The sequence below is a fragment of the Opisthocomus hoazin genome, chromosome 1 (genome assembly GCF_030867145.1).
Source record: "Opisthocomus hoazin isolate bOpiHoa1 chromosome 1, bOpiHoa1.hap1, whole genome shotgun sequence".
In the NCBI taxonomy this organism is placed as follows: domain Eukaryota; kingdom Metazoa; phylum Chordata; class Aves; order Opisthocomiformes; family Opisthocomidae; genus Opisthocomus; species Opisthocomus hoazin.
The window spans coordinates 92,869,574-92,884,607 of NC_134414.1; the positions used below are offsets into that span (position 1 = coordinate 92,869,574).

The window sequence follows — 15,034 nt, forward strand, 5'->3', positions numbered from 1 at the left end:
AGGAGTACGAGGGCGGCGGCGGCGGCCCCGGCCGCCCTCAACGGGCCGCCCCGCCCCGCGCTCACAACCCCCCCTCCCCTCCGCGCTAGGCCGGGACGTCACTCCGGCACCTGCCCTCGCTCGACGCCTTGCCCGGAAGCGTCCGACCGGGCAGTACAGCTGATGGAGAAAGGTTCCGGGGCAGGTTTAGTTCCGGGGTCTCCTCCGCATGAACCGCGGCCGCCGCCACCGCCTCGGCTGCCGCAATGATCCCGATCCCGGTGGTGGTGTGCGTGCTGGGGGGCTGGTGCGCCGTCTACCTGGCGGACACGCTGCTCAAGGTGAGGGCTGAGGACGCAAAGCCGAACGGGGAGCGCCTGGCCCCGCGCACGCCGGGGCCGGGAGGAGGGCACCGGCAGCCCCATTCCCCCCACCTACCCACGCCGGGCGGGGTCTGGCGTCGCCACCGGGGAGAGGCCTCCCCGCCTCGCCCGGCCTCCCGCGCACCGGGGCCGTCCGCCGCCCCGCTCCCTCCCTACCCGCCCCGCGACGGGCGGAGGTAGGCGCCGCTCCCCGGCGCGAGCCCCGAGCCGCCAGTCAGGCGTAACGGCCGGCGCGAGGCGCGGACCGCTCTCCCCCTGCCCGGGTTGGGCCGGGGCCGACCGGGCTCGGAGCGGGGGGGAGCGGCCGCCGGCCCGGCCCGCCCCGCCCCGCCGAGCCCTTGCGCCCGGCGCCGGAGTTGGCCTCCGCCCGCCGCCGGGGCTGGAGCCGCCTCCCAGCCGCCTGCGGGGGTTTGGGGCCTGCGTTGAGGGAGCGAAGCTGCGGCGCGTTGGGGCAGCCGGGTTTTAGTCTGCTGCCGGAGCCGTGCTGCGGCACCGTAGTGTGCTTCCTGGAGTTTAAAGGGTTGCTACCCTTTTAAAAAAAACAACCTTAATTTATAAGTTTGCTGTGTACAGTGTGGGTCATTTATAATGACCATTTTTCTAAAATTACTGTATGCAAAAACAAAACTAATGCACATTTTTTTTTCTTTTGAATGTCCTTTGTTTTACTGAAAAAAATAAAATAGAATCATAGAATCATTAAGGTTGGAAAAGACCTCCGATACCATCAAATCCAACCATCAACCCAACACCACCATGCCTGCTAAACCACGTCCCAAAGTGTCACATCTACACGTTTTTTGAACGCCTCCAGGGATGGTGACCCAGCCACCTCCCTGGGCAGCCTGTTCCAATGCCTGACCACTCTTTCAGTGTAGAAATTTTTCCTGATATCCGATCTGAACCTCCCATGACGCAGCTGGAGGCCATTGCCTCCTGTCCTTTTGCTAGTTAGATACTTGGGAGAAGAGACCAACAAATAAGTCGATATTAGAGCTCAATAAAAATACTTTTTAAAGAAAAAATCTTTAATCTTCAGAGAGTATTGTAAGGCTCATCTTTTTCCTCCTAATGGAGAGAGGAAGGTTTGAAAGGAAAATAGACCAAGAAGACATAATTCGTTATATTGAGGGATGCATTTGTGCATTGCACAAGGTTCATTCAGTGTGGTTTTTTTTTGAAGCTCAAGAGGTGTGGTTTCTAAGAGATGACTGAAATTGCAAAGTATGTATGCAAAATAGCGTGCATGATGGTTAAATATGAGGAAAAGTGAAATGACAAGTTTGATCTGTAATTGTCTTGCTTTTTTACATTAATGTTACAGTCCAGGAGCTGCATCTGTTCCTGCCAAGTGCAGATAAGGCTGAGCGATTTCAAAGGAAAAAAACATTCATTTCATCCCTCCTGTAAAATACGAGAAGAAGTATAAGAAATTTTAGGTGATGAGAAAACTTGGAAAATAAGTGGCTCCCCCTGCTGCTAATCGTTGGCTCAGTAAATGATGAGAGCTGTTAATTGCCAAATACTAATCTGTAGGTAATGACAAAAATACAGTAATTTATCTGAAGATTTTTCAAATGTCATTACATCAATTCTGTATTCGGTATTTGGAAACAAATGTGGCATTGTTTTGAAACACGTTAAAGGATTGGCCGAATAGCAGGCGGCCGTGCTCCTGACTGTGGTGATACACACTAAAACCCACCAGAAGGGTCAGCCCCCCAGGCCGGTTTTCTTTTGCCGGTAACTCTGTCAGATGAATAGTCTTAAAAGTGTGAAGCAAGAGCTGAATTCAGGTAGCAGACCTGCTGTGCCACGATGCTGAGACCCGTTTCTACCTCTCAGATTCTGAAGATCTGTTTCGGCACTAGACCTTAAAATAATTCACATCGGTAAGTGAGAACAGCTGCTCCTTGTTACAGCCTCTGGTAGAGTTTAGCAGCAGCAAAGGAGAAAAAAAAGAAACCCCACAGTGTTTGGAGCCACCTTAGTACCCGATTTATGTTGAAAAAGAAAGGGGAATGCCTGGAATGCTATAGGAAGCAGGAGAGTCCAGGAGTTAAATTTAAACGTTGCTCTTTTAACTAAAAGTTGACAAAGGTTATTAATCATCAGGAAGTACATGGGAGCTGTTGGGTTTCAGTGAACTTACTGGTAGATCTCATGTGCGTACATCTCAAGGACAGGTTTCATTGCGAGCACCACAGCCAAAATAGAATTTGGATTAAATAACCAGATTTATATAATTAGGAAACTCGGGTTGCTTCTTTTATTGCTGGCACTGTAAACCTCCCACCACGTTCATAACCCGAGGCTGCTAGCAAGTGTAGCAAAAGGCAGTCCCTGCTTAGACCTCAGATCACTTAGAATTTAATTACACCAAAATGATGTACAGAGTGTGAGTGAAAAAGAATACAGGAGTACTTTTCCACGCGTGATCCTGTTGATATTTTTAGCAAGAGAAGGATGTGTGCTGTAACTTGCAGTTGATGTTTATTGTGTAAACTTGTTCAATGTGCAGTGTCTCTTGCTGAGATTGTTCCCTTACTGTTTTTGTTCAGATTTCAAACATTTTGTTAGGCCTATTCTGACCCTTAGAAAACCTACAATATAGAAGGCATAACTGTGTATAAATGTATTTTTGCACAAATAAATTCACATAATATTGCTAAGACTTACCTTACAAGATACATTTCTGTTAGCAAACTGCAAATACACCAAATCAAGCCGGGGCTTGGAATTTTAAGTCCCTCTTGTTGCTCTTCATTGAACCACGGGCACGAAAGTTTCCATTGAAGCTTGGATCCTACAAAAGGGAATCCCTCAGGCAGCCCCCTAAATTCCTGCTCCCCAGCGTCCTAAATCATCCCATTTCATTCTGCCTGAAGGATCAGGAATGAGCAAAGGGTAGAAGGTTGTCCCTCCTTCTGCTACGAGAAATAAAGGATGCATTAGGCGCATTCAGTGAAGGTCAGCCTTCAGCTTTTAAGGTCAGGAAGCTGAAATGGTTCAGAGCTCTTGGACAGATTTTGTCAGCAAAGAAGAATGTTAAGGACTTCTGCTTGCTGGCAGACATTTATGGAGCTTCTGGTGTATTTAGCAGACGTTCATTATTTTGAAGGCTTGCATAAATAAAAAAGGTATTGCTTTTATAGTAAAATTAATATGACAAAGATCCCTTAGAACTTGGCTTAAAGAAGCAGAGCCAAGGCCTGTGTGAAGGAAGCTTAAAATGAAACATAGGATACCAACGTACCTCAGACCAGGGCGTGAGGGAGCCTGTGGTAATGTGGTGATCCTACTGGGCTCAGGACAGAAGGTGCAAAAGTTGCATAGAGCTTTTTAATGTCTTTTGCAAAGAGAAGCAGTCATTTAGGGATCATTAATACCCTTCACACAACTAGTGAGAAAAAAGCAAAAGGGAAATGAATTTTGGTACCTTTTATTTTTTTCTCCACAGTTGACAAATGTGTGGTCAGTAATCCCATACTTCCCATGGAAAACTTCATATTTATTTATGTCTTGCTAATACAGTGGGGCTGTGATGTGGTTGGAATGAATTTGAAGGGATGAATTTGTGGCATTTCTAGGGGAAGCGTGTTTTTTGCATGTGATAAAAGGAATGCATTTTTAAAGTATCCAATTAGCTTTATTATAATGATATGTGGTTGGTTAGGTTTTTTTTGGACTCTGTGTGAATGAACAGGATGTGTTTACTTAATTCCAAAAAGAGAGCTTCTGATGTCAGAGGTACTTAATGTCATATGTATTTTTGTTCTTAATTGTCTGGTAGATTATGTGAGGAGGTCTTTTTCATTGTTTTTTTGGCTTACATAATATTATTTGTGAAAGTGTAATCATCTTTGTGATGTCTTCTGTTAAAGTTAGCAAATGCAGATCTGGTTATGGACACTAAACTTTGTGGTGTCATAGCGAGTGGCTGGTGTTGATTAGGGAATACATTACAATGAAAATTTCTGTTGGTGCCCTCAGCTGACTGAACAAAAATGTGACCGAAATCAGGAGGGTGAAGAAGAAGGAAATGACACAGGAATATATAGGCAGAAGGGATAAATGGAGTAACAGGTGATAAATGAACAATGACCTGAGTAAATGGGTCTCGCGTCCTAGGAAAATTGTTACTTGAAATAAATTTGTAGTGTTCAAATTTTAATTAATTCAACAAAATAAGAAAAGCTATGAATATTGTTGTGCAAGGTCACATCCTCACTGCCCACCACCACTGCGGCAGGACAGGAGGAATGCAAGGAACTTGGCAGGTTCTAAACTTGTTTAAAGAATCAGGATCACAGCCAGAAACTTATGAAGTTCCTCCTGGGGGAGGAGAGGGGAGCCTGCTATCAACTACACATTCCCTGTGTTTTCAGTAGGTGCTGCTGCTCGTAGGGAAGCTCGGGAGCAGTGCTCTGGGTCAGGCAGCTCTGAAGACTTGCCTGGATTATTGCAGAGACACTCCTGCCTTGGGAACTGCCCAAAGTCAGCAGGCGCAAAGCTCTGGTGTGCTTCTCCTGAGCCATGGGCTCCTCTTTCACCTCAAAGGAAAAGTGTTCCTTCAGTTGGGTTTCTGATACTGGCTTCCATGAAGTAGGCCAAGTAAAGCCTCTTGAGAAGACAAGTGCCACATAATATAAAGTAGCAATTGTGAAACTATGTTTATTGGTCTATAATATCAGATAATGCTGCAGGTAAGTATTAATCATATAGTTTATAGGTCATACTTCTCATAAAGAGAAATCTTTGGGACTACTAGGAAGGCATTCTAGCAGTGTCTTGAAGTACTGGGAAATTACCATAGTGAAATCGTTGTTGCAATCCAGGTTGATAAATTTAAATTCTTTCTGGCTTTTTATTAGTGTGATCAAATATTTCAAAGTCTCTTTAGGCATATTCTTTGTGTTTGAAAAGTAGACCTCATTTTTACTCTTACTAAAGGGTATCCACAGTGCTGATCCATACCTCCCCAATATTAGAAACAGTTTTTCAGCTGAAGCCAAAAGAAGTAGTTTTGTATTTTTTGTGGTTTTAAAAATGTTTACTGGAATATAATTGCACATTGAACAAATATCATAAGCAGTTCAGTCTTTAGCCTTCTAACCAGACAGTTAAAAACTACAGAAAGTGATTTAACACTAGGAGAGATGATGTAAGATCTTGTTTGTCAGATAACTCTGGATACACATTCTCTCTTGCAATCCTAGAACTGTTGCGATTTACATCAAAACAGTGGCATAACTTTTTCATATTACATGTCACACCTACGTATATGTCAAAATATAAATAATGTGCAGGATTTACCTGAAGTTATATATCCATTTTTATCTAAACAGATCACATTTACTGCTTGGTCACATAATGCAATATCTTCCCAGAAGTTTTTGGTTAAACTGATTTTGCATTGTTTTGCAGTCATCCAACACTCTGAAGGCATCTTATGAAGACTGGCTGCTGACATACGGCTTGAGCGTCTCTCCCTTTCACATGCGATGGCAAACAGCTCTCTTCAACCGCCAGTTCTACAACTGGGGGAGATGGAGACCCAGATTTCTGTATTTATGGTATAAATTCAGGATTTTTTTTCCTCTGTCAAATACAGAGTCAACAACTTGACCACATCTGTGCCTTTCAGCCTTAAAAGTGCAATGGATAGACATGTTTATTTCACTAAGCTAATGATAAAACCAAAGTAACGTGGTTGCCTGAGTTGTACTGTGCCAGTATAAGTCTTCTTCATCTGCTAAAAAATACATAGCTGTAATATAGGTTGCATATTGGGATGCTATAAAACTAGAAATCTCTAAACTGTTTTTACCTGTGGTTTGAACTATACATAGTTCCTAAGAGTACAGGTGTTACATATAGTACTGCATACAGAAGTAGGTCCGAATGCAGCTTCTTGTATCCTAAATCTGTCCATCACTGTACACTGAGCTCTTGCACTAGAGCTTGAGAAGTATCATGTCCGTGTTGTCAGTCATTGCCCAGACATTCGTGTACTATACCTGCTCAGAAGCACAGTGCTCACCTTCCATCTTTTATTTCCGTGCTAAGACGGCACAGAGTGCTGGGAATGGGTAAGCAAGCAGGGTGGTTGGTATGGGTGCTCCTGGACTGGTTTAGAAAACTGTTGTTCTGTTGTCTTCCTAGCATTACTTTATATCTGCTCTGAAAATATAAAATGAGTAAGGTTTGAATTTCTTTTCATTTCCTGTATTGCTGCCCTCAGTGAAATAGTAATAAAAGAGGGTTCTGCTTCATGTTGGTTTCTCTCATACGTAATGATTTTACTATTTCAGGTTGAAGTAGTTCTACATCAATTTTAATGTGTATAATTTATTACAGTATAATGTTTCCACCAGTCTCTTTAATTAACATTACAAGTACATGTTGCTTAAAATACATCTATCAGTTCCCAGTGAGCTTCATTAAGGATGGTATAAGAACAATTATTCTATTGTGAGAGGAAGAAGGACTGTGGCGAATTGAAGTATTTTAGCCAGAAAATAAACTTTATCACATCCTTCAACTATTGCACAGTGTAAAATAAGAATAATAATGTTGAATGAAAATTTACCGCTACATGGACTGACATAAATTGAAATTATTTTCTACACTGATTTTAATGAAAAATAAATTGGTGACAAGAACAAGTGTGTTTTAAGTGATTGATTTTAAATCGGGTCTGGCAGTTGTACCTTTTAGTTGTTCTTCTTTAAAAAAGGTTGAGTCTCATTTATTGTTCTTTAGCGCTTTTTATCGTTTGTGAGGAAGGTGCACAATTTACTGAAAAAGCTTGTATAAATAAATATGTATGCTACTCCATCATTTGATTCAGGTCTCTAAATATGTGACAGTGTGGTGCAGCATGGTAAATTATACATTGTTAATTATGTTTTTGTATTCATTGCCAATGGCAAGTTACTTGTATTGGGTAACTGAATAAAATTTAGAATGTATAAGAACAACGTAAAAATGTTTGAAAGCTAATCAGGATGTGGTTTGGATGCAAAACATTTATTAAACAAGGAAAATGTTACATGTTATTAGTCAATGTTATTAGTATATGCTATTATTGTTATTAGTTTTCTTTAGCTAATATATTTGTACTAGACTGTTGATACACAAATGGTAGTAGCATCAGATAAGTTTTACCCTATGAGTTTGGTGTGCTAAGTTGTGCTAAAGCAGTTACATATTCGGAGAATATATCCTGTCTTCTTGCAGCTATGCATTACTAAGCTATGTACTTCTCTTTGTAGGTTCAGCATGGGAATGGTGTTTGGTATAGTTGCCATGTTTGGCTCTGTTATTCTTCTCGGAAAGACACTGATGCAAACACTGACACAGATGCTTACGGAGGCACCAAAAGCCCAGAATGATCGTATGCTGCAAGTTGTGGTAAGTGTTCACTCCTCAGGTCTTTATTTGAGAGTTGTGAACTCATGTTAACCAGCTTCTTAATGGGCATGTGATGCTTAAATCCTCCCATGCAAGAGTAACCTAACTCCTGATATTCGTCTATGCAAAAATTTGCTGGTTTGTTATCAGCCTTAAAAATGGTGAGTGGAGGTAGTAAAAGAGAGGAAGACAAATGAAGGCAAACATGTGGAAGAGTTTATATTAAAAATTCTTGGGAGTGAGAATTGGCTAGTAATTTTGAAATGCCCTAAATTATCATAGTACTAAGACTACAAAACAGAGCTAAGAATTTGCCTCCTCTGAGCTGTGCAATGTAGAGGCACTGGTGGCCTTAAAGTTTGCAGAGCAAATCCATAATCCAGGAGAAAAGAGGAGTTCTATTTCATTTATTACAATATAAAGCAGTGGAAAAAGAAAGAAATGTGAAGAGCTTTCTGTGCTAGTGAAGCAAAGATTCATTAGTGAGAAGATGGCAGATTTTTTGATTAAGGACTTATGCCCAAATTTACCATGTGAAATTGAAAGTTCTGTTTCTGTCATTATCTAGTTAAAGGCCTCATAACAATGTATTTAATTGTTTTATGCATTTCTGATGCTGGACAATATATTGTATGGTTTTAGAAAGGAATATATTTCACAGAACGGGAGAGATTGTAAATACTGTCTTTTTTATCTCTACGCAAGACAGTATTAGAAGAACTGACATTGCCCTTACAACAATTTTAACCTTGAAGGATTCCTAACTACCCTTATTTCCCTAAGAGTGCTATCTGGCCAGAATGTACAGTCATTTTCCAGAAGTGCAGAAGGTCCTATGAGTGCTCTGCCTTCTGCTGCATGGCTTAGAGCAGGGGTGCCCAGCCATTTTCCTGTACTTAAGTAGTCAGCTAGTCTAGTGAGCAGCGGTTGGGACTTGCGTGCTGCCATGGCAGGTCTTCTCATAAGTGCTAAACTGACAGCGTGCAGCTAGGCTTAAAAAACTGCATGATGAGCCTAATCATCAGCCTGTGCTGTAAACTCAGTGCCTGTGTGGTGGTTTGGGTCTGTTTCACACAGGCAGCGAGGCGTGGGAGGGAACGGCTGGTCCTGCCACTGCAGTCACCTGGTCCACCGGCTGCTCCTGAGCTACCTCCAGAAGCAGGCGGGAGTGGGCAGTCTGCATGTCCAGTAGAGCACAGGTTGAACATGAGACAGAAAGTTTTTCATTTACGTGCCAGCAGGGTCTGTCTTAAGCATGTATGTCTATTACGTTCTGGAGTGAGACAAGCCTCCCTTACGTCTTCATTTTCAGAGATCATTATATGGACCTGTCCACTTCTGTGACACCAGAGGAAAGTGATTATTGGCAATACATTGTTCGTTTGAGAAAATAACATAGAGGCAACCAAAGTAAAGATGAGCCTTATGGAATTAATCTGGTGTGAATTGGAACTAACGAAGCAGAAATCTAGGATAACGTTCACAATTTCCATGTAGAATTGATTCCTCAGTGACTGCCTGCTGGCAATGTCACTGCCTTCAAACCAAGAGCAGACTGGCACTGAAAAAGATGTAATGTATAGGGGTAATATGTAGGGACAATGTAATGTCACGTATGGGGATAACATTGCTTCTCCTAAGTTGGCTTGTGGTTCTCTTTCTTTCCTACCTCATCCTTTCGTTTCTGAATGGTCACAGTTGTATAATTCTGCCTTTAAAGAGTTTCAGTATTCTTCTTTGAGGGAGTATGCTAGCATAAATTGACACAAAAAGTGACCCATGTGTGGTTGCAAAGAAGTGAAGAACAAGTCAGGAGGACCTTCTCATTTAAATGAGTTATTTGTGTTTCACTGCCTGGAGGAGAGTGAGTTAGTTTTTGAAAAAAAACTATTTTTTTTCTTAACTCAACTTTAGCCTGTGGCGTAAATCTGTTTAGCCATTAGCCTTTGGCTATGGAGAGGGGGAGATACAGTTCTGCTTATGTTTTATTGATTGGGATTTTTGTACCCTTCCTCTTCAGTTCAGTCATGTACTTTATTTAACATAGCTATCTGTAGGTAACTGGGCTGTTTTCCGTTAGCTGCCCCCTCTTGTGTTGGTTGCCTGTTAACAAAACTGGGACAGAGGCAGATAAGTTACTAGCAAAGGATCTTCTTTTACTAAAGGCATTTCCAGAAGACCATAAAATATAAGATGACAATCACAGAATCACAGAATGGTAGGGGTTGGAAGGGACCTCTGTGGGTCATCTAGTCCAACCCTCACGCCGAAGCAGGGTCACCTACAGCAGGCAAATTCTTATTAACAAAATACTGCTATTGATTTCAGAACCCTTCATGAGAGTTAGCTTCTGTTTTAGGTGAATGTTAAACTAGCTTCTTTGACGTGAAGTCTGAAGGCATCTGGTGCTGTGTTCTAACAGGCGCTATAGCCATGGTGGTGTTAAGATGGCAGCGCTTGCTCTTGCTGTCTGTGCTCCCGTGTGCCCGGAGCACAGGGCCAGTGGCAATGCCAGTTAACTGATGGATTAGTGCCACCAGCTAATGCTGTCACACAGGCAATGGATGCTCAACAAATGAAGAGCAGCTATCTTCATACAGTGAGGTATGATAGTCGTGCCAGTTAAGATAAATACTTTGATCATGACACTTTGGACAGAATTTGTGGAATGATTCAATTTAACATGAATGAAAACAGTCTTTTGAAGGATTTCCTTTAGCTAGATTGTCTCACCAACCTATTGTAGAGTTCTGCTACCTGGGTGGGTGAACTCATATAATTGAAGAATGTGCAGGACCAAATGAAGGTATGATCAAACGAGATCTGTTCAGTTGGATCTGCAGTCTTTTGTCCCCCACAAGGGTTGTTTTAGAGAGTCCTGTAAAGAGGCCAGGAATTTTTGCCCATAGCATCTTTTTTCTGCCACTGGATTGCAATTCAGGTTGTGTTCACAGCAGTGACTGTACTGGAGTGCACCCTGCCTCGAGCAGGGAGAGCTGGGGCGCCGACAGAACTGTCCCAGAGCCAGCGGCAGAGGTGGCCTTGTCATCCCCCTGCAGCACGGCCACGGGGCAGGGACCGAACCGAGCAGGGGGGAAGTCCGTCCGGAGGAAGGGGGGGATGGCTCCTCGTACGCTGACTCGTGGCTGCTTTGAAGCCCATCTGGAAGGAGTCGGTGTCTCACGATGGGTGCCATGAAGGACTTGGGGAGTGGCGGGAGTCCACAGCGACAGGACGAATGTGAGGGGCTGGCATATTATCTCTCACATAAATTAAACCAGTATACTCATACCAAGTGCTTTTTTTTAAAGGTTAAATTGCCATATGTAGGCTGCCAAAACTTGAACAGTAAACAGAAGTTACCCTTTTTTTTTGACCTTGAAAATTTAAATAGCCTTGTGATTTGGATAGGGAGAGAGAAGGGAGGCTGACAGCTCCAAGCTCATTTTTTGAACTTTTAGGCCTCATAATGTTTGAAGTGCCATACAATTTTTTAATTTTTTTTTTGGAAGGATGGATCTTCTCTGTAGCTACATGACTGGTTGCAGGAAATTGTAAAGTAACACTCACAGTTGCCAAGCCTGTTTCATTTGAGTGGAGGACTGTGTACATTTTTATAAACTTCTCGAGCTTAATATAGAGTAGGACACATTCGGTCAGGGCTGTGGGGAATTAGTAGGGCAGGGAGAAGGCTTTTGCGCCCGGAGAGCTTTTCAGCCTTCGACAAAAGAATAAATATTTAATATATTTTAGAATACATTGAATAAATTGGGAGAAGAGGTACAAACTGATAGTGCTGCGTGAGAATAGCCTGAAGAAGCTGAGCGAAAGCAGCAAGTTTAGGAGCAGAATGATTTGTCTTTGTACCTCTTACTTTCCTCCTGTGTTTTGTTTTGTTGTCATGCCCACATCAACAGGTGCCTGGTGTAAATTTGCCTGTCAGCCAGCTGACCTATTTCTTCTCTGCAATCCTCATCAGTGGTGTGATACATGAAGTCGGCCATGGGGTGGCAGCTATTCGGTAATACAAAGCACTTTTCTCTTCTTATGTGCTACCAAAGCCTAATATTCCAGAGCCTTTACTTACCGGTGAATGTTTTTAGTGCTGCTTTGGTTTATCTAGAGAGTCTCTTTATTCTGTATTTCATAGCTTCCTTAGATCTTAAGAAGGGAGTACAATTAAGGATAGAGTTTTAATATGGTGTCTATTGTACAGATCACAAGAAAGATTTCTGCTTTGCAAATATACCACACTGCATCAGGTTTAAAATAATACTTCTTTTAAGTGGTCTTGTTTTTCACATGGCAATTGCACTTCTGTAGCTGTGGCACTTGAAGAGGAGCCATGCACTATTGGACAATGGTACTTTAAAATAGATTTTAAATTGGTTTGTTTAAACATAGCTTGTGAAGTAGCATACCACCAGGCTGAAGCAGTAACTCAGTCAAATGTTATTTGCCCCTGTTAATCACAGTGGTGTGTTAATTCTGGCCAAAGATGATGTTTTTAATGGCACTTAACTATGATGATTACTTCACAAAACAAGTTATTTGACGTGTCATTACTGGTAAATGACACTCTAGCATAAGAGGGTTAATTGGTGGTTACTGGGTCTGATGCTGAGGTGTTCTCTGCATTTCTCCTGGACATCATCATTATCTGTCCCGTGAGTATGAAGCCCTAATTGCTTCTCTGATTTTCTTGAGTGTAGGGAGTCATGACTGCATCTTAACCCATTACTACCTTTTTTATAACCCCAAAAGTTCTCAATTAAAGGGGTGGTTTGCAACCCTCAGTGTTTAATATGCTCTGTGTGTCTTTCAGCTTTTTTCCTCTGATATTCACAGTGATTTTTCTGTGGAGGATGAAGCTCTTGCTCTTGCTCATCCCACCACAAGAAGAAGCAAGAAAATTTCCTTGCTCTTACAGTGCCTTCACATGCTGCTGGCAAACTGCAGAGAAGACAGGAGTAACTACAGAGTTCTTTTTAACCAGAATGAATAATTCTTATACCTTAGTAGTGTCATATCTTCATTTGAGATCTGGAGCAAAGGCTCTGAATACTGAAGTTCGGGTTATGTTTTCGTCAAAAAATTGATTCCCAGCTGTTTTCAGGGGGAGAATTTGCTTGTCCAATGTACGTTGCTTTTGCTGGTGCTGTTTTCTGCCTGACTTCTTCCCCCCTCCCCCCCTCCTAGCACAGGTTGGGTCTGTAGTGCTGTTAGCGTCAATCCTCAGGGTTTAGGCTTTACTAAATCGCTGTGCTGTGGGAAAATTTTATTCTTCTGGCAAATCACTTTGACTCCCTGAAATCTGATACACTTTTGCCAACTTCAATTCAGGACAGTATTGGCTGTGAACTGCAAGAGCTTAAAATATTTGAGCCTTAGCTTAGTCAAGGCTTGTGCCAAAAAAACCTTCTTCTTCTTCTCCTTCTCTCTGTACCTCCTACCCAAGTCATGAAATCACGTGCAGGCATTAGAATGCCTAATACTAGTTGGTAGTATGGGCAAGTCTGATGAGTTCACTCCAGGAAATTAATATATTACTTTATTCTGATTCATTTTGTATAATTCTGTGTCTTCTTTTATATTATATGCTCAATGAATAAATAAATGCGAATAAATAAAATACTGTGCCCAGTGTTCTATCTCAGTAAAGATACGGAATTGGCTGATCTATGCCTAGTTTGTCTTGGAACATGATTTTTTTTTAATAATAATTGGAATATAATTGTCTTGGAATATGATTGTCATGCCTTTGTAAGTCCCTTATGAAATTTCTAGCTTTGTAGAACCTTTACGTAGTTATTCTAAAAACTGCCATTTAAAAAGCAATTGTAAAACCCCTGAAAAAAATATATATCATCTGTATGACAGTGTCAGCTACTAACATATTTAAATAGCATTTGTCCTTTTAACCTCTGGTTTTCCTTTTTTCAGATGACATTTCCCTCATTTTTGTTAGTTTGCAATTCACACTAAATTTCATTTAGAAGAACAGAGAAATAATAAATTCTGGAAATCTATAAGTGAAGCGATTGCTTCTTCCAGATAATTTTTCATAGATTAGTTTGAAACTGCATCCTACAGACTGCCATCTTTTTACTTAAAAGAAAAAATCCCCCAAATGTTAAAATATATGTTGACTTGAAAGTAGGGTTTTTTAAAAAAGTATTTTATGTGTTGCTGTTACCAAGAGACAGAAAAGAAGTTGAACTTACCCTTTATTTTTTACCGGGCTCACAAATGTGTGCCCCATAAAAGTGGCAACTACTGCAGAAACCATTTTTTAGTTTAATTATCTTTCAATTATTTGTATTATGAAAAATAAGTTAGTTTTATGGTTATAATTTTAATTATTCTCATCATCAAAACATACATGCTGTGTAGAATCTCTCAGTTTCTCATTTGTTTCTTTACAGTAACACCACTTAATTTTTCTTTTCTTCTTTTTAAGGGAACAAGTACGATTTAATGGATTTGGGATTTTTATCTTCATTGTCTATCCTGGAGCATTTGTTGACCTCTTCACAACTCACTTGCAACTGATATCTCCGGTCCAGCAATTAAGGATATTTTGTGCAGGTAATAGCTTGTGATTTTTTTATTAAATCTTTGCTTAGCACAGTTACTCTATGCTACAGGCATCATTTGTGAATCCTTGATGAAGGACTGAAGGTTTAAAATGAAGAAGTACAAAAGCTTCTCTTTACCTAAAGGTGATCCTTCTGTTCAGAATCTAAACTGTGATTTCAGAAAGTCATTTGATCATTACTATCCATATTATGTTGTTTTCTGGAGAAGTCAGTTTCTAGGAGCTTACATGAATACCAATTTCCTGTCATGAAAAATGTTATTATATCCCAGATTTGATTCAGAATAGTGTATAAGAAATTCCAGTTGTGTGGTTGCGGAAAAATGTGGTTTTTGACCTTCCTCTCTCATTAGAGGAAGCTCTTATACCAGCTCAGGTGCAGAACTGTTACACCAGCTCAGGTGAAGAAGTTCCTTTATCTTTTTTTTTTGTTGTATATTGTATGGCCTAAGTAGCAAAACCTTGGAGCACGCAAGCTGGAAAAGACTCAGCCAGAAGACTGGTGGTATGAGAACATGACTTCTTGTCACAGGCGAACACCCATGAGCAATTCACTACCATTTTCTGCAATAGGAGCAATCTATGATGTGATTTTTGAGTAGTATTGTGAATGACTTTCAGTGACACGTGAGTTATGTTGCAGGTTACTGTGCTTTGA

General features: G+C 41.3%; 1 protein-coding gene across 5 annotated transcripts in view; it reads left to right on the forward strand.

Annotated features, from left to right (window-relative positions):
- MBTPS2 (membrane bound transcription factor peptidase, site 2) overlaps positions 1 to 15,034 on the forward strand; it is a 43,182-nt gene that overhangs the window by 166 nt on the left and 27,982 nt on the right. For 2 of the 5 annotated variants that reach the window (XM_075429531.1, XM_075429521.1), the window contains exons 1-5: positions 45 to 320; positions 5,790 to 5,938; positions 7,640 to 7,778; positions 11,696 to 11,799; positions 14,239 to 14,366. In XM_075429531.1, the coding sequence (XP_075285646.1) occupies positions 246 to 320; positions 5,790 to 5,938; positions 7,640 to 7,778; positions 11,696 to 11,799; positions 14,239 to 14,366 (595 nt within the window). In that variant the 5' untranslated portion in view covers positions 45 to 245. Of the gene's footprint in view, positions 1 to 43; positions 321 to 5,789; positions 5,939 to 7,639; positions 7,779 to 11,695; positions 11,800 to 14,238; positions 14,367 to 15,034 lie in introns of those variants that run through there. The other 3 variants (XM_075429539.1, XM_075429499.1, XM_075429510.1) reach the window with 3 other exon arrangements.